Source organism: Podarcis tiliguerta (genome assembly GCF_965153285.1).
Source record: "Podarcis tiliguerta genome assembly, chromosome: 4".
Lineage (NCBI taxonomy): Eukaryota > Metazoa > Chordata > Lepidosauria > Squamata > Lacertidae > Podarcis > Podarcis tiliguerta.
The window spans coordinates 5,204,821-5,223,651 of record NC_139537.1 but is presented as its reverse complement, the minus strand read 5'-3'; the positions used below and the strand labels follow the sequence as shown (position 1 = coordinate 5,223,651).

At 44.3% G+C, this 18,831-nt stretch overlaps 2 protein-coding genes across 3 annotated transcripts in view; one reads left to right on the top strand and one right to left on the bottom strand.

Annotated features, from left to right (window-relative positions):
- Positions 1-18,831, bottom strand: part of LOC310676834 (tigger transposable element-derived protein 1-like) — a gene marked incomplete at its 3' end in the record, with an annotated part of 1,439,559 nt that overhangs the window by 596,910 nt on the left and 823,818 nt on the right. The gene's annotated exons all lie outside the window — the stretch shown is intronic.
- Positions 1-18,831, top strand: part of LOC310675514 (uncharacterized protein) — a 59,434-nt gene that overhangs the window by 26,120 nt on the left and 14,483 nt on the right. For both annotated transcript variants that reach the window (XM_083436270.1, XM_083436271.1), the window contains exon 7: positions 6,379-7,333. In XM_083436270.1, the coding sequence (XP_083292396.1) occupies positions 6,379-7,299 (921 nt within the window). In that variant the 3' untranslated portion in view covers positions 7,300-7,333. The remainder of the gene's footprint in view (positions 1-6,378; positions 7,334-18,831) is intronic.

Genomic DNA, 18,831 nt, shown 5'->3' with positions numbered 1-18,831 from the left:
TATCCCATGTTGATGGCCTTTCAGCTGATTCCCTGGTGGCCCAGGACTATTGACTGTTTGGCTCTGAAGCGCCCTCTTCGATTGCATGGAGCCCACTCAGCCCCGTGGTTTTCCACGGATCTGAGGGCAATAAAACAATTGCTGAGACGGCTAGAGTGCCGGTGGTGGATAACTCATTCTGAAGCTGACCGGACACAGGTTAGAGCTCAATGTCGAACCTACCAAGTGGCAGTAGTGACAGCGAAGAAGACTTTCTTTGCCTCCTCTATTGCATCTGCAGAAAACAGCAGCAGGAGACTTTTTCAGGTGGTTTGCAATTTAGCGGAACCACCTGCTACATCGGGGCCCAGTATGGGCCACATGATCTCCTGCAATGATTTTGCAAAGTTTTTGGCAGATAAAGTCGCTCAGATTCGGGAAGAGGTAGACTCCACCATGGAGCAGGGCCGGGGCGGGAGAGTGCTAGTGTCCTGTCTAGTCAAGTTGCGTGGGATCAATTCCAATCTGTTACCTCCGAGGATGTGGACAGGCTGCTTGGACGAGTGAAACCAACCACCTGTCTCCTTGATCCTTGCTCATCCTGGCTTATAAAAGCTAGCCGGGAAGGGCTGGGCGATGGGCTTTGAGGGGTCGTGAATGCTTCTCTCTGTGAGGGAGCCTTCCCAGACCCGCTGAAAGAGGCGGTTATCAAACCGCTTATTAAAAAACCATCTTTAGATGCTGCCAATATGGCTAACTATCGCCCAGTCTCAAATCTTCCATTCATGGGCAAGAAGATTGAGTGAGTGGTTTCTGAACAATCATAACATCCTTCTGGACCGTCTTGAGGGGCTGGGAGCTGGGGGCACTGTCATACAGTGGTTCCGCTCCTTCATCCTGGACCGTGTTCAGAAAGTGGTGGTGGGAGATGAGTGTTCAGACCCCTGGGCTCTCACTTGTGGGGTGCCTCAGGGTTCTGTCCTCTCCCCCATGCTTTTCAACATCTACATGCAGCTGCTGGGAGAGATCATCAGGGGGTTTGGGCTGGGTGCTCATCAGTATGCGGATGATACCCAGCTGTACCTCTCTTTGAAATAGGAACCAGTGAAGAAGGTGAAAGTCCTGTGTGGGTGTCTGGAGATGGTTGGGGGATGGATGGCGGCTAACAGATTGAGATTGAATCCTGACAAGAGAGAAGTACTGTTTTTGGGGGACAGGAGGTGGGCAGGTGTGGGGGATTCACTGGTCCTGAATGGGGTAACTGTGCCCTTGAAGGACCAGGTGCGCAGCCTGGGAGTCATTCTGGACTCCCAGCTGTCCATGGAGGCACAGGTCAATTGTGTGTCCAGGGCAGCTGTTTATCAGCGCCATCTGTTATGCAGGCTGAGACCCTACCTGCCCGCAGACTGTCTCACCAGAGTGGTGCATGCTCTGGTTATCTCCTGCTTGGACTACTGCAATGCGCTCTATGTGGGGCTACTTTTGAAGGCGACCCGGAAACTACAACTAATCCAAAATGCAGCAGCTAGACTGGTGACTGTGAGCGACCGTCGAGACCATATAAACCGGTCTTGAAAGACCTACACTGGCTCCCAGTACGTTTCCGAGCACAATTCAAAGTGTTGGTGCTGACCTTTAAAGCCCTAAACGGCCTCGGTCCAGTATACGTGAAGGAGCGTCATCGCCTCCATCGTTCTGACCAGACACTGAGGTCCAGCGCCGAGGGCCTTCTGGCGGTTCCCTTGCTGCGAGAAGCCAAGTTACAGGGAACCAGGCAGAGGGCCTTATTGGTAGTGGCACCCGCCCTGTGGAACGCCCTCCCACCAGATGTCAAAGAGAAAAATAACTACCAAACTTTTAGAAGACATCTAAAGGCAGCCCTGTTTACGGAAGCTTTTAATGTTTAATAGATTATTGTATTTTAGTGTTTTGTTGGAAGCCGCCCACAAAGACAAATATCCATAATTAAAACGCAGAATAAAATAAGCACCCATAATTAAAATGTGCAGCAAAGCAAGCCTATTGAAACAAAACCGTAATGTACAGGATGGAAACAACAGAGCATTGTGTAGCAGATCATATTTCTGCTGTCTCAGAGGAGGACATTTCCCTTTTTCTTTTAGGGTCCAGTGTGCTTTGAAGATGTTGCTGTTCGTTTCACGGACGAGGAGTGGGCGTTGCTGGATCCTGACCAGAGAGCTCTGCATAAGGACGTCATGGAGGAGAATCGTGGGATCGTGGCCTCTCTTGGTAAGGCTCCCTGTGGGATCGTCATATCTGCCTGGAACTTCAAAAACTACCTCTATGGGACCAACCTCATCTATTTTCACAAAGCTCAACAGCGCCCCCTATAGCACCTGGGAACCTAGCACCCCCACAATAGAGAGTAAATTACAGTTTTTTCTTTGAACAATCTTCCTCAAATTATTCCTTTTTCTACCAGGATTGGGCTGGTCTGAACATCCCAGGCCATCTTCAATGTCAGCTTCAGAATCGTTAGGAAAGATAAGTAGCTTCAGGTTTTTGTTTTTGCTCCTGTCAGTCTTGGGTTGACCAAAGAGACGACGGACTTTGGAGATGGAGGGGATGCCATGACTGGGCCAAACAAAATCCATCCCAGAGAAGAGCTAGGCTTATGGAATCTCAGGTAGTAGTAGCAGTGATGATGATGATGATGATGATGATGATAGTAATAGTAATGCAGTGGTACCTCGGTTTACAAACTTAATCTTTTCCGGAACAGGACAGTTCTTAAATCGAGGTACTACTGTAGTAATAATAATAATAATAATAATAATAATAATAATAATAATAATTTTTATTTCTACCTCCCATCTGGCTGGGTTGCCCCAGCCACTCTGGGCAGCTTCCAACACATATATAATCATGAAACATTAATAATAATCTGATTCCATATAAAAAGAACATTAATTTTAAAATGAACAACTTATACAAGTGGCCAAAATTGTGGAAACACCACTTTTGTGTGGAGTAATACCATAAAATTATATAGCAATGGAAAGATAATTTAATGAAGAATGTAATGCAATGACTTTTATGAAGGAGTATTTATTGGAACAGCAGTCATAAAGAAAAAATGTGGAATCTGTGGTAACCATTGGTAACCATTAGCTTTCATTACGGCCTTACAACGCCTTCCCATGAAGTGAACCAAGTTTTTAGTTCTGAAACTGTAAGAATGTCAAACCAAGACTGAATTCTTGCCTCTGTTGATTGGGCCTTATTGCTGGGTTGCCTCTGATTAGCAAGTTTCTTTCATCAGCTGCATAGATTTCTGATTGGATTAAAGTTTGGGCTATTCCCAGGCCATTCCGGAAGTGGAATGGGATCATCTTGAAAGCACCGTTTGCACACAGCAGCAACAGGACATGGAGCTGAATCCTGTTGAAATAAATAAATAAATATGCTTCAGTATCTGGGAAAAGATCACCTGCAGAACGCTTCAGTTTGGGCTCAAGCATTTCATTTATGTATTTGGGGGGTGTTTAAAGTTAAAGGGACTCCTGACTGCTAAGTCCAGTGGCGAACGACTCTTGGGTTGTGGCGCTCATCTCGCTTTATTGGCCAAGGGAGCCGGCGTACAGCTTCCAGGTCATGTGGTCAGCATGACCAATCCTCTTCTGGCGAACCAGAGCAGCTCACGGAAATGCCGTTTAAAACCAACCAACTTGTTAGCAATCACGTAACACACTGGATTGCATTCTTGATTAAATTATCTTCCCACTGATATATAACTTTATAATATCACTCCAGAAGAAGTGGGGTTATGAGCCATCAAACCTCTGAAATACACTTTTTTCCCAAAAGGCTTCCACAGTTTTGGCCACTGTTGTTGTTGTTTAATCGCTTAGTCGTGTGCGACTGTTCGTGATCCCAGGGACCAGAGCACGCCAGGCACTCCTGTCTTACACTGTCTCCCGCAGTTTGCTCAAACTCATGCTCGTAGCTTCGAGAACACTGTCCAACCATCTCGTCCTCTGTCATCCCCTTCTCCTTGTGCCCTCCATCTTTCCCAACATCAGGGTCTTTTCCAGGGAGTCTTCTCTTCTCATGAGGTGGCCAAAGTATTGGAGCCTCAGCTTCAGGGTCTGTCCTTCCAGTGAGCATTCAGGGCTGATTTCCTTAAGATTGGATAGGTTTGATGTTCTTGCAGTCCATGGGACTCTCCAGAGTCTCCTCTAGCAACATAATTCAAAAGCATCCATTTTTCGGTGATAAGCCTTCTTTATGCTCCAGCTCTCACTTCCGTACATCACTACTGGGAAAACCAGAGTTTTAACTATATGGACCTTTGTTGGCAAGGTGATGTCTCTGCTTTTAAAGATACTATCTGAGTTGGTCATTGCTTTTCTCCCAAAAAGCAGGCGTCTTTAAATTTCGTGACTGCTGTCACCATCTGAAGTGATCATGGAGCTTAAGGAAATAAAATCTCTCACTGCCTCCATTTCTTCCCCTTCTATTTGCCAGGAAGTGATGGGCCCAGTGGCCATGATCTTCCTTTTTTTGATGTTGAGCTTCACACCATATTTTGCACTCTCCTCTTTCACCCTCATTAAAAGGTTCTTTAATTCCTCCTCACTTTCTGCCCTCAAGGTTGCGTCATCTGCATATCTGATATTTCTTCCGGCAATCTTAATTTTGGCTTGGGATTCATCCAGCCCAGCCTTTCGCATGATGAATTCTGCATATAAGTTAAATAAGCAGGGAGACGTATACAGCCTTGTTGTACTCCTTTCCCAATTTTGAACAAATCAGTTGTTCCATATCCAGTTCTAACTGTAGCTTCTTGTCCCACATAGAGATTTCTCAGGAGACAGATGAGGTGATCAGGCACTCCCATTTCTTTAAGAACTTGCCATAGTTTGCTGTGGTCAACACAGTCAAAGGCTTTTCCATAGTCAATGAAGCAGAAGTCGATGTCTTTCTAGAACTCTCTAGCTTTCTCTATAATCCAGCGCATGTTTGCAATTTGGTCTCTGGTTCTTCTGCCCCTTCGAAATCCAGCTTGCACTTCTGGGAGTTCTCGGTCCACATACTGCTTAAGCCTGCCTTGTAGAATTTTAAGCATAAACTTGCTAGCATGTGAAATGAGTGCAATTGTGCGGTAGTTGGAGCATTCTTTGGAACTGTCCTTCTTTGGGATTGGGATGTAGACTGATCTTCTCCAATCTTTTGGCCACTGCTGAGTTTTCCAAAATTGCTGGCATATTGAGTGTAGCACTTTAACAGTATCATCTTTTAAAATTTTAAATAGTTCAGCTGGAATATCATCACTTCCACTGGCCTTGTTATTAGCAGTGCTTTCTAAGGCCCATTTGACTTCACTCTCCAGGATGTCTGGCTCAAGGTCAGCATCCACACTACCTGGGGTGTATGAGACATCCATATCTTTCTGGTATAATTCCTCTGTGTATTCTTGCCACCTCTTCTTGATGTCTTCTGCTTCTGTTAGGTCCTTACCACTTTTGTCCTTTATTATGGTAATCTGTGTACAAAGTGTTCCTTTCATATCTCCAATTTTCTTGAACAGATCTCTGCTTTTTCCCATTCTATTGTTTTCCTCTATTTCTTTGCATAGCTTCTCTGAGTTATTCAAGTCCCTTTGCCACGGCAAGGCAGTGATCCATGAAGGGGATTTTGATCATTACTGTGTATCAAAGAAAGCAACATTCAACAATTCATCAGAATCCAATAATAAATATGTTGGTTAATGACAAACAACACAGGTAATGAACACATACCCAATTTGACGTGCAGTGTAAATTAATAATGCTGAGTTTTTAAGTTAAAGAATAAGAGCTTTACTGAGTTAAAATAAACTTCTTCAGAAAAACATGGTTCCAAACAGTTTGACTGAGATTACATACTGACTCTGCTCACAACTGAGGCGGACTGACTCTGACTGAAACCTTACAGAGAACACAGAGAGAAAATGGCTGCCAAGTCACATGTCAGAGTGACTCAACAGTTAGCAGTTAGGCCTGAATGACTTTAGTAGAGCCAAATGATTGTGCAGTCCCAGCACCTCCCAGCCTGTTTCCTGCTTCTGCTCTCATGTGTGTTTGTCATATGACACAACTCCCTTCAGTTCTTCTCCATTTATTCCAGAGGCTCTAATCCCTTCTTGTCTCCATTGCAGATTCTGATGAATCGGAAATTGAGAACAAAGATGACCGTGAAAAAATCCCCAGAGAGGAGAAGCCACATAAAAATTTGGAGTGTGGAGAAAGCTGCAGTGAGAGCTCCCATTACACTTACCATCAACAAAATCTTATTGGAAATAAACTCTATCAGTGCATGGAATGTGGAAAGAGCTTCAGTCACAGCCAGAATCTTGCTTCCCATCAAAGAATTCATACAGGGGAGAAACCTTATCAGTGTGTGGAATGTGGAAAGAGCTTCAGTCAGAGCTCCCATCTCACTTCCCATCAAAGGATTCATACAGGGGATAAACTCTATCAGTGTGTGGAATGTGGAAAGAGCTTCAGTAAGAAGTACAGTCTCACTTCCCATCAAAGAATTCATACAGGGGAGAAACCTTATCAGTGTGTGGAGTGTGGAAAGAGCTTCAGTCAGAGCTCCCATCTAACTTCCCATCAAAGGATTCATACAGGGGAGAAACCTTATCAGTGTGTGCAATGTGGAAAGAGCTTCAGTCACAGCCACAGTCTCACCTCCCATCAGAGAATTCATACAGGGGAGAAACCTTATCAGTGTGTGGAATGTGGAAAGAGCTTCACTGATAGCTCCTCTCTCACTTCCCATCAAAGGATTCATACAGGGGAGAATCCCTATCAGTGTGTGGAATGTGGAAAGAGCTTCACTGATAGCTCCTCTTTCACTTCCCATCAAAGGATTCATACACGGGAGAAACCTTATCAGTGTGTGGAATGCGGGAAGAGCTTCTGTCACAGCCACAGTCTCACTTCCCATGAAAGAATTCATACAGGGGAGAAACCTTATCAGTGTGTCGAATGTGGGAGGAGCTTCAGTCACAGCTCATCTCTCACTTCCCATCAAAGAATTCATACAGGGGAGAAACCTTATCAGTGCATGAAATGTGGAAAGAGCTTCAGTCACAGCCCCAATCTCACTTCCCATCAAAGAATTCATACAGGGGAGAAACCTTATCAGTGTGTGGAATGTGGAAAGAGCTTCAATCAGAGCTCCACTCTCACTTCCCATAAAAGAATTCATACAGGGGAGAAACCTTATCAGTGTGTGGAATGTGGAAAGAGCTTCACTCATACCTCCTCTCTCACTTTCCATCAAAGGATTCATACAGGGGAGAAACCTTAACAGTGTTTGGAATGTGGAAAGAGCTTCAGTCAGAGCTCCCATCTCAGTACCCATCAAAGAATTCACACAGGGGAGAAACCTTATCAGTGTGTGGAATGTTGAAAGAGCTTCAGTAACAGCCGGAATCTCACTTCCCATCAAAGAAACCATGACTGCCTGCTAGAGATGTCTGGCAGTGAGTGAGAAACGAAAGCAAAAGACACAACAGAAACATCCTGTGAGACAGGAAATACGCAGGCTGTGACACAAACATCCTGCTCCCTTTTAAGGTGGAACGGAAATATCCTAACAGAAAGAGCTTCAGTAATAGCCGGAATCTCACTTCCCATCAAAGAATCCATACAAAGGGGGGGGGGGGAACCATTATACAGCTTTAGAATCCAGGCTTTGGCTAATTGCTGAGTATGAAGATCAACCTGTTATGGGCCTTAATTTATGGTGAGTTTAAAAAAGTGTTTGGAATAACCTTTCTAAAAAGACCAGAGGGATTTCTGTTAAGTATTGTTGGCAGAGACATCCCGAATGCCTTTAGAGAGGTATTTTTATATGCAATGGCCACATTTTTCACAGGAATTGGGTCTGGCTGCCGTGGCGAAGGCAGAGACCCTTTAGAAATCACAGGCGGGTGAAGCCTGTGAGCCTGGGATTCGGCGGGCACCATTAGCGCCCCCCCCCCAAACGCAAGGAACCCCTTTTTTTAGGGCAATCCTTACCGGAGTGGGGGTGAGTGGCGCGGTGCTGTGAATCGACCGCTACTTCTTTGGAGTGAAGTCGCTAAGCCGTCGCCGGAGAGCGCTGACTTTTTCTTTGAGCATTTGGGACAATAAACAACAACCCGTGAGTAAAGTGGAAATTGGAACCTTTTAAAGGAGAAAAAATTCTTGAATTCGGCAACGAACGGGGGAGGTTAGAAACAGGAAGTCCGCCTTCCCCTTTTGTAAATAGACGGAAGCAAAGAGACTGAGCTAAAGCTTTGGAAAGTAAACAGTTAAAATATATATTTCTAGTATTGAAAATAGTGAATCCCCCCCGCCTTGGAAGCAGGAGAGGGGGGGGGCTTTTTGGGACTGAACTTGCCTGCGAGAGAGAGAGGGGGGGGGAAGGGGCTAAAAGCTCCATCACTCAGACCCTGGAACTGGGCTGCCATTGGAATGCGCATCGGCTGTACTTGAAATGTTCCCTGATAGTTATCTAAATAAGAGTGATACATTAATGGAAATGGCGGAAATGACTGGCAGAATCCGAGACCAGGGAGAAGAGTTGATGGAAGAAGATTGGAAAAAATTTAAAGTATATTTACAGAAATATTGCAAAATTAATGAATGTTAGAAGAATATTGGAAGGAAGCTATATGGTTTTAGCAGAAATGTTATAAAGAATTAAGCAAAAACTGATTGTTAATGGGTTGAAGTGGAAAATTTAATGTTAGATTGTGTTAAGATAAACTATGGAACAAAAAAATTGAGAAAGAGGGAAAGGATTTGCTGAATTAGCTAATTTGAACTAGAATACAAAAAAGGGAGGTGTGAGGAAGTCGAGGAAATAAGTAAATGAAAGATAAAGATATGGAAACTGGATGTGTTTTTAAATGTTTTGTTTTGTTTTGTTTTTTCTTGTTGTTTTGTCTTGTATACTTTTTTTCTGTAACTATAAAACTTTTAATAAATATCTTTTTTTAAAGAAAGGAATGTTGAAAGTGTTGGGATACTGCCAGGGAGACATAGTCCATCTTGACTCCACGTCGTCTCCGGACTTCCATCGACCTCCCATAGACATGCAGTATCAGCAATTAGCGACAGGAGCTCCAGAAATAGCTTGCCAAAGATCCAGAGCTCTTGCACACTCTATCAGCAGATATGCACAGCAAAAGATGCACCCAGGAGAGCATTATTTAGAGGTTTATTCAGCGTTGATCAGAACAGAGAAAAACCATGACTGCCTGCTAGAGATGTCTGGCAGTGAGTGAGAAACGAAAGCAAAAGACACAACAGAAACATCCTGTGAGACAGGAAATACGCAGGCTGTGACACAAACATCTTGCTCCCTTTTAAGGTGGAATGGAAATATCCTAACATCCTCCCCCTTTCCGTGTAACCTGTAGTACCTGTGGTTCAACCCAATTGCAACCTCTGTACATAAACCTTAAGTTGTTCTCTGTTAACAACCTTCGACAACAGATCAGCAGGAATTTCATTTCCTGGCATGTAGGACACCTGAATGAGTCCTTTCTGAATACACTCTCTTGCACGATGTAACTTAATCTGCAAGTACTTGGTTCTTTGCTTGCAACTCTCTGAGTTCAGCAAAGCCAAACAGGATCTATTGTCTTGATACACTTGTATAGGACATTTCACAGAAACTCTGATGTCCTTAAACAGTTGCATCAACCATTCACAATCCATGAGTGAAAATGACAGAGCATTGAGTTCTGCTTCACAGGAACTTAGGCTCACTGTCGTCTGCTTCTTGCACAACCAGTCAAACAGACAGTGGTTGTACATGTAGCACACTCCAGAAGTGCTTGTACCATCCGTGATGTCACTTCCAAAACTTGCATCTGCAAAGATTTCAAGACCTCCAGTCTTCTGACTGGTGAACCTCAGCCTGTAGTGCATAGTCCCTTTCAAATAGCGGGCTATGCGCTTCAGAGCTTTCCAATCCTGAACAGTAGGATTATTTGCTTGTCTGCTAAGCAGGTTAGTGCTTACAGCTATGTGAGGTCTTGAGCATCTAGCAATGAAATTCAACTTGCCTAGAATGCATCTGTACAGCGTTGTGTCAGAAAATGCTTCAGCAGTACTATCTACCTGGTAACCTGTCACCATCGGTGTGTCTGCTGGGTTTGCATCAACCAAATTCAACCTGGTTAATACATCAGCAATTTTCTGTGTTTGGTGAACCAGAAAATTACCTGCTTGGTCCCTCTCCACCTGCAGAGAAAGATAGTTGGATACCTCACCAAGATCCTTCATGTCAAAGTGCTCCTTCAGCTGAGCTAGGGTGCTTTGGTACAAAGCCTGATTCTTCCAGAACATCAGAAGATCATCAACAAAACATAAACAATACAGTTTGTTTTGCCCCTCCTCCTTGACAAACACACATGGATCAGCTTTGCCCTGGTGAAAACCTAGAGAAAGCAATGTCTCTTTGAGTTTTGTGTTCCAACACCTGGCACTCTGCTTGAGACCATATATGGATTTCTGCAGTTTACAGACCATTCCCTTCTGTATCTGCATTCCATCAGGTGGAAGCATATACAACTCCTCCCCCAAAATCCCGTACAAAAAAGCTGTATTAATGTCATGATGGGAAACATGCAGTTTCTCCTCCGCAGCAATCTTGAGCATCAGTCGAATGCTCTCATATTTGACGGTGGGTGAGTAGGTCTCGTGGTAATCCTGTCCTGGTACCTGTGAAAAACCTCTGGCAACCAATCTGGCTTTGTGTCTGACAACCTTGCCATTCTGGTCTGTCTTGGCCTTGAAGACCCATTTGCTGCCAACCAGTCTCATTCCTGGGACTACCGGTACCAATTCCCAAGTTTGGTTCCTGTTCAAGGAATCAACTTCAGCCTTCATGGCATTAAGCCAAGGCTCAGCATCTTTAGAGGTTAACTCCTGAACCTCTTTGAAGCTTGAAGGTTCCCATACCTTCTCTGAGCTACTAAGAACAGCAGTTGCTGTCTTAGCAAACTCATCAGCAAATCTCTTTGGAGGTCTGCCCTTCGTCGCCCTTTGAGATCTGCGTACTAGACGCAAGTCTTCTGGACTCATCTCCTCCTTCTTGGGAGAATAGTGACCAATGGTGAACAGTGGTTCTTCAAGTTCATTGTCAGACGCATCAGATGGTCTGACTGAGGCCTTTGCGCTCTTGTAGTCTGCTGTGTCATCGCTGTCACTAACACCAGCAGCAGCGCCACCCACTGAACTGGAATCCGAACTCTGATCATCATCATCATCCTCAGCTTCCTTAGCATCATCTGCCTTTTTCACATCACCTTCATCCTCCTCTGGGTAACTCTGGAAAATTCCCACATTTCCCCCCCACTTTGGATTGTACTCAACACTCTTTGTGAACTTAATGGACTTAGAGTCAGTCATCCATACCCTGTATGCTCCTTTTTCGTACCCCATGAACAAACCATGTGCCCCACGCTTCCCAAGCTTGTTGCCTTGTGGGGTGTGTACCCACATGTCAGAACCAAAGATTCTCATGTGCTTGACATTTGGTTTTTTACCAAACATTTTCTCGTAGGGAGTACAACCAATAGGTGATGACAGTCTCCGATTAAACGTGTAAACAAAAGTCGACAGAGCCTTCCCCCAAAACTTATCAGGGAGATTGGCATCATGCAACATTGTTTTCAGTCCTTGCAACAACGTTTGATTTGCTCGCTCCGCAAGCCCATTCATCCATGGCGATCTAGGCGTTGACAAGTCATGTTGGATTCCCTTCTCAGTCAGAAAAGCTTCAAACTGCTGAGAAGTGAATTCCCCGCCTCGATCAGTAAACAGACAACCGATATGTTTACTGTGAACATTCTCCAACCAAGCACAGAATGCCTTGAACCTAGGAAACGCTTGCGATTTCTGCTCGAGCATAAACACATGAATGTACCTGGAAAAGGAATCAATTAGAACCATGAAGTACCTTGCTCTCCACCCAAAGAGGGTGCAAGAGGACCAACCAGGTCCGCGTGAACGAGCTGGTAGGGTTTGGAAGCCTGCTGCTAGACTCCTTGCCTTTTGGAGCAACCTTCACTTTGTTCTCTGCACAAGATACACATTTCATGTGAAACTTACAAGGTTTGATGTTCAAACCCTCAACCAGTCCAGGCATCTTGGCCAGCGCCTGCCAAGACATGTGACAATATCTTCTGTGTGCTTCGTGAACACATCCTGCATGAAGAACCTTGTTAGTTTGTGCAACACAACAAGAATCAACACTAGACACAGCAACAGCATTGTCATCATAAGTTATACAGAACAAGCCATCCATAAACTTTGCATGCAAAATGTCCTCTTTGCCTTTCCTGATGACACAGACGCTCCTCTTGAAGGAAATCTGGAAACCACGCCCAGTCAGCTGCAGGACACTGAGCAAATTGTTCACAGCACCTGGAACATAAAGTACATTTTTGATGGTAGTGTGCAGACTTGTGAGTCTCACCTCCCCTTCTCCTGCGATTCGCAACGTCCTTCCGTCAGCCAGGTGGACCTCACCATCTTGAGGTTTGAAGGAGATAAACAGATGCTTATCTTTTGCCAAATGGCGGGTCGCAGCAGAATCTACAATAAATCTGGGCTGGGCCTTTGGAGCAGCTTTTCTGGCAAGCAAAACCTTGTTTTCCACCGGCGTGGGCTTAAACTGCTTGCCCCCCTGCTCCTGGCCATGAGACTTGCCTTTAGCCTTTGGTGAAGCAGTGCCAGCAAACAAAGCCTTGTTTTCCACTGGTGTGGGCTCTCCACCCCCCTTCTGCTTCTGGCCATCTGCTGGCTTTTTTCTCTGTTTACCTCTGGCCTTCCGGCCTCTGCAAAGACGATGTCCTTGGTTCCCACGAGAAACAGAACTCTCATCTGCCGACTCCTTGGCTCCCCCGGAGGCTGGAATGCTGCCTGGGATGACATCACAGTCTGCTCCCCCTGCAGCTTGCAACCGGTGCCCTCGGCATCCCTGCATTCACTTGCATTCCGGGAAACAGCCAGGACCTCTGATGCAGTCAAACTCTGGGCTGGGATGACTGGCAGATGGGTCAACTTCAAAGCATTCCACATCCCACGAGCAGTGGTGTTGCCAGCCAGCGTGGCAATTTCCTCCAGAGAGACGGACAAGACTATTATGTCAATGGCCCTTGAATCTTGGGTCTTCCATCTCTCTGTCAGAGGAATTGGAGGGGCTTCACTCACAGTATGCCACACTCCAAACTGTCGTAGCAAACTCTCACACCACACCGCCCAGGCCTCATAATTTTGCCGATTTAGCTTTGGGCACTCAGCAGCTTCAGAAGCTGTTTGAGAAGCTTGGAAAAACTCCATTCCAGCTTTTCACTTTAGCCTTCTTATCTTGGCTGCCCATAAATCACGAAGCCTTTGGCTTGACTCCCAGGCCAATTAAGCCAGCCGGACATCAAAGGCACTCTGCCGCGGCAACGAAAAGCCTTATTTGCTTTCGCTTTCCCCATTCACACATACCTCAGCAGTCTGTCGCAGTCTTACTCTCCTGTAAGTGCTGTTTATCTGGGCCCGAAACCTGTTGTTGGGATACTGCCAGGGAGACATAGTCCATTTTGACTCCACATCATCTCCGGACTTCCATCGACCTCCCATAGACACGCAGTATCAGCAATTAGCGACAGGAGCTCCAGAAATAGCTTGCCAAAGATCCAGAGCTCTTGCACACTCTATCAGCAGATATGCACAGCAAAAGATGCACCCAGGAGAGCATTATTTAGAGGTTTATTCAGCGTTGATCAGAACAGAGAAAAACCATGACTGCCTGCTAGAGATGTCTGGCAGTGAGTGAGAAACGAAAGCAAAAGACACAACAGAAACATCCTGTGAGACAGGAAATACGCAGGCTGTGACACAAACATCCTGCTCCCTTTTAAGGTGGAACGGAAATATCCTAACAGAAAGAGCTTCAGTAATAGCCGGAATCTCACTTCCCATCAAAGAATCCATACAAAGGGGGGGGGGGGGAACCATTATACAGCTTTAGAATCCAGGCTTTGGCTAATTGCTGAGTATGAAGATCAACCTGTTATGGGCCTTAATTTATGATGAGTTTAAAAAAGTGTTTGGAATAACCTTTCTAAAAAGACCAGAGGGATTTCTGTTAAGTATTGTTGGCAGAGACATCCCAAATGCCTTTAGAGAGGTATTTTTATATGCAACGGCCACAGTTCGGACTTAGGTGGGAAAGGGGTGGAAGGAAGAAGAAGTCTCGACAATAACAGATTGGCATAATAAGCTACAAGAATTTGCTGAAATGGCGCAGTTGACAAATAGCCTGAGAGGCACTTCAAAACAAAAAATTATTTAAAAGTGGGATAGATATATGTTCAAAAATACAGTAAAGGTTCACTATCTATGCTAGCAGTCAATTGATGTTGGAAAGAGACTGAGTTGAGAAATAAGACCAAGGGTACATACTGATATAGGAATGTATTAGAAAAAATGTAAAGAAATATACAATAATAAGAATACATTCATTTGTGAAAAAGGAATATACAACGGGATAGACAGGAAGTCCAAAGTGTTGGTACATAAATGATTTTGGAATAATTTTTTGTCCTTGTTTTTTTTTCTTTTAGCATGTAAACTTTGTATACATGTTGAAAATTATAGTAAAATAAGCCTTGTGATGTAACATGATCATGTTTACCGATGTAACATAAGAACATTAATAAATAATTTTTAAAAAACATCTAATGCCCTTTTAACATGTGATGTTTTGTGTTTTTATGTGGTGTTTTTATGTTGTAACCATCCTGAGACCTGTGGGTGTAGGGAATAGGCTACAACCCTTTAAGGCCTAGGGGTCTTTGACCCATCCCCCAATAAAATATTTGAGGATGCCACCCCCCAGTTTTTGGTGTGTGTTTTCCCCCCAAACACAACCTTTTATCCTTCTCTTAAAAAATAAAATAATAAACTCACAAAAGTCATGAGGAAAAGAAAATACAAGAAAATACAAACATGGACATGTCCCATCTTTGTGGGCAAAACACAAAAGTTGCTTTAAAAGAGGCTTTCACAAACTTGGGTCCCCATCAGCTCCCGGACTACAGTTCCCATCATCCCTCCCTATTGGTCCTGCTAGCTAGGGATGATGGGAGCCCTAGTCCAAAACCAGCTGGAGACCCAAGTTTGCTTTAAAGGGAAAGTAGGCTGGCCCTGTGACACCCTCTGCTGGACAAAAGCACTGCCCCAGAATCTGAACCATCCCCAGTACTGCTAATTGGAATTTATAGATCGCAAAACTGATGTTTGATCTGCACTTCAACCTCTAGGGAGCTTCTAGGTGCTTTCTGCGCCACCTAGAGTACCCACAGAATTGTGGCGTCTACTGGCAACACACATAGGAGAACAAATGAAAGACAAACACAAGGGGCAGGAAAAAACCTGGAAAGGGCCATACCAAATGGACATCCGGTGTGAAGAGGTCACTTTCCCCACTGCTGAACAATGCCACAGGTGGAGGAGATGAAATGCTAGAAGTGTCTCTGGGGCAAGGGGAGCTGCTGGAAAATTGAAGTATGGGCTCAAAGTATTACTTTTTAAAAAAGTTGCCGCCTTTATAGGCATTGCCATTCAAATGGTGTGCATGCATCATGTGATTGATTGTGCAAGGCGGGCCTTACCTGGCCCCCACCAATATTTTATTCAAGTCGGCAGCACTGGGTCGTGTGGTTTCCAAATTAGATAAAGACATGAATCTCCTTCCTTTGTACATGTTCCAGCTTGTCAATATCCTCATTTATTCTTTTTGAAATTTGCGTTCATCTGAAGATTTTACAATATAAATATACAGGATGAAAGCATGGCTTTCTCGAAAACAAGTGAAGCCAGAGAAACCTCTTTTTTTTTTTTTTTTTGAATGGAGTTACAAACTTTGTTGATCAGGGAACTGCTGTTGAAATTGTGCATCTCGATTTCAGTAAGGCTTTTGACAAAGTCCTCTGTGATGTTTATGTGAGGAAGGTGGTAAAATGTGGGCTGAATGAGGTAACTGTTAGGTGGATTTGACTGACCGAACCCAAAGAGGACTCCTTCATGGTTCCTCCTCATCCTGGGGAAAAGTGACCAGAGGGGAGCTGCAGGGTCTTGAGAAATGACATGGATGAAGGAAATGAGGGGATGCTCATCACATTTGCAGACAACACCAAAGGTATTATAATGGCGTCCTCAGCAGAGGGGAAGTTGAGGGAAGTCCAGAGGAGGGGAGGGAAAACAATGGTAAATAACATGATGATTGAGATCTGTATTTTTATTTGTTATAAAATTCAATAAATATTCATTTATTTTTTTTAAAGAAAGTAAAGAGAGACATGTGACATCCTAGGCACATATCCAGCAATGGGAGGAGTGAATTGCTAACACAACACGCATGATTGCAGATGTTACGGAAATGACATGGGGTGGCACATCTTTAAAGTTGTCACAATGTGTTCAATTCTGGGCATCACCGAAGGAGAAGGGATGTGTCTGCAAGCATTGGAGAGTGAATTGTAAGTTATGGTGGGGTGATGGGCTGAAATTTAGCCAAGCTTTGCTCTTTGGTAGAAAAAGATGGAAGGATTGGTTTTCAGAGTTTGGAATAGAGAGTGTTAAGAAGTGGGAGGTGAAAGCGGTGATGTTTTGAAGCAGAGCTGGCGATATCAAGCATTTGAGTGATTATCTGGGGATTTTCATCATAGAATCATAGAATAGAATCATAGAATCATAGAGTTGTAAGAGACCACAAGGGCCAACGAGTCCAACCCCCTGCCAAGCAGGAAACACCATCAGAGCACTCCTGACATATGGTTGTCAAGCCTCTGCTTAAAGACCTCCAAAGAAGGAGACTCCACCACACTCCTTGGCAGCAAATTCCACTGTCAATCACTTTGTCTGTTATTCAAATCGGACTTCAAATAGGCTAAAGTCCAGCCAAAGTTTAAAGCACATACAAATTCATAATTAGGTGGAATGTGCCTTGCCCAAACTTTTATTACTGGCTTTTGGTGGGAAAGTTGAGTTGTTGGCTTGTCTGAATGTTGAAGTTCTGATCTATTTAAAGTTTCAGATCTATAAGCCTGCTTGCTAAGCAAAAAGAAACAGGAAAGCATGCATATCAGAAATGTCTTAGGACATCAAACTGGGAAAGTGTATTTTAAACTAACTGAAAAGGTTTTATGCCCTTGGGAATTTGGTCTCTGAAATCTTAAATCTTCCCCTTCTCCTTCCTTGAGTCCCTGGTAAGAAAAGCCAATCATGGCTTTATTGAAATGGTAATTTAGTCAGGTGATGCAACACTTCAAATGGTATAATAGATTGCTGAATCATGAACCCTGTACATGTACAGTGGCTACGTTAGTTTAAAAAAAGAAGAAAATAAAAGAAAAAGTAGGTTTAAACCAAGAGGTGACAAAGCTATGCTCTGCACATGAAACTTGATTCAAATTTCTTTTTGTAAAATTGGGAGTCATTGAGGGAACGGCAGTGAGAAGTACCCCTTTTGTGTGTTTGTGTAAAATGGTTGGTTGCCCCAAATCTTTGCCCCAGGGGGTCCCAAAGGGGAAATAATGGTGAAGTTACTGAACCATCAACTACGGAAGAAAGCTTGCCAAGGTCCAAGGATAACATGCAAGATTCTTTCCACAGGTAAATTTCAGAGTTCTCCCACTCTGAATTGTCTCTGAGTAGTTGGTTTTTTTAATGGATATTTATTGATTTTATCAGGTTTTGTTTCGTGTGTATATACCTCTGCATTATAGCAGGGACATCCAATTTCCAAGATGCTGAGATCTACTCCCAGTAATAAAAACCTGCCAGTGATCTACCCATTGTCTTTGCCCAGAGTTGTTGAGCTTTTCTCAGGGAGCAGTGACCAGAGTTGAGGATCCACCAGGAGATCGCGACTGACCTGTTGCACATGCCTCCATTCTAGGAACAGCATCCCTGACGCAGAATTTCACAGAAAGTCCCTAAGATGATTCCCCTTTCAGACAGGATACCTGAACATAAGCCAGCGGGGTCCTCCTCTCCGGCAGCCCCAGAACGGCCTCCACTGTCCGGTGCTTGGACACCTGAAGGGCATGGAGGCCTCTCAGGGCAGCTGCCTGGCAGCTCTGCATCACCTGGAGCCAGAGATCTTGCTCTGGCTCCAGCAAAAGTCATGCTGTCAGTTCCTCTCAACTGAGAGTCCTGGCAGCGGGGAGCAGGTCTTTGGGATCCTCTCCCTCATATCTGTCAACTTTTCCCTTTTCTTGCGAGGAATCCTATTCGGAATAAGGGAATTTCCCTTTTTAAAAAAGGGAAACGTTGACAGCTATGCTCTCCCTACTCTTGTTTCCTCCAATACTCACCATTGCTGGATGACGAAAGCCTGTGGCACATCTTCAAGAAGAAAAAATAAAGAAATAAGTAATAAATTAAATAAGAATTGAAATAAGAAACTGAGAAAATAAGAATCCACTGATTGCCTCGCCTTTTCCTCCGTCAACTGCCACCAACTGCTCTCTCCTCCACTCGCCTCACTGCTAACCCAAAATGGCCGCCTGCAAGTCTGTGGTCCTTGTCACCATGGCAACCCCCCCTCACCTGGACCTGGGCCCACCTGGCTCCACCTATTGGGAGATGATCTATAATGAAATGAAAAAAATGTTTTAAGATAACCTTTGTTCAAAGATCAGAAGCGTTTTTATTAGGTATTTTAGGGCAGGATTTACCAAAAGATAAGGAAAATCTCTTCATGTATGTGACAACGGCGGCTGGAATTTTACTAGCTCAAAGATGGAAAGGCGATGAAAAACCAGCGAAAGAACACTGG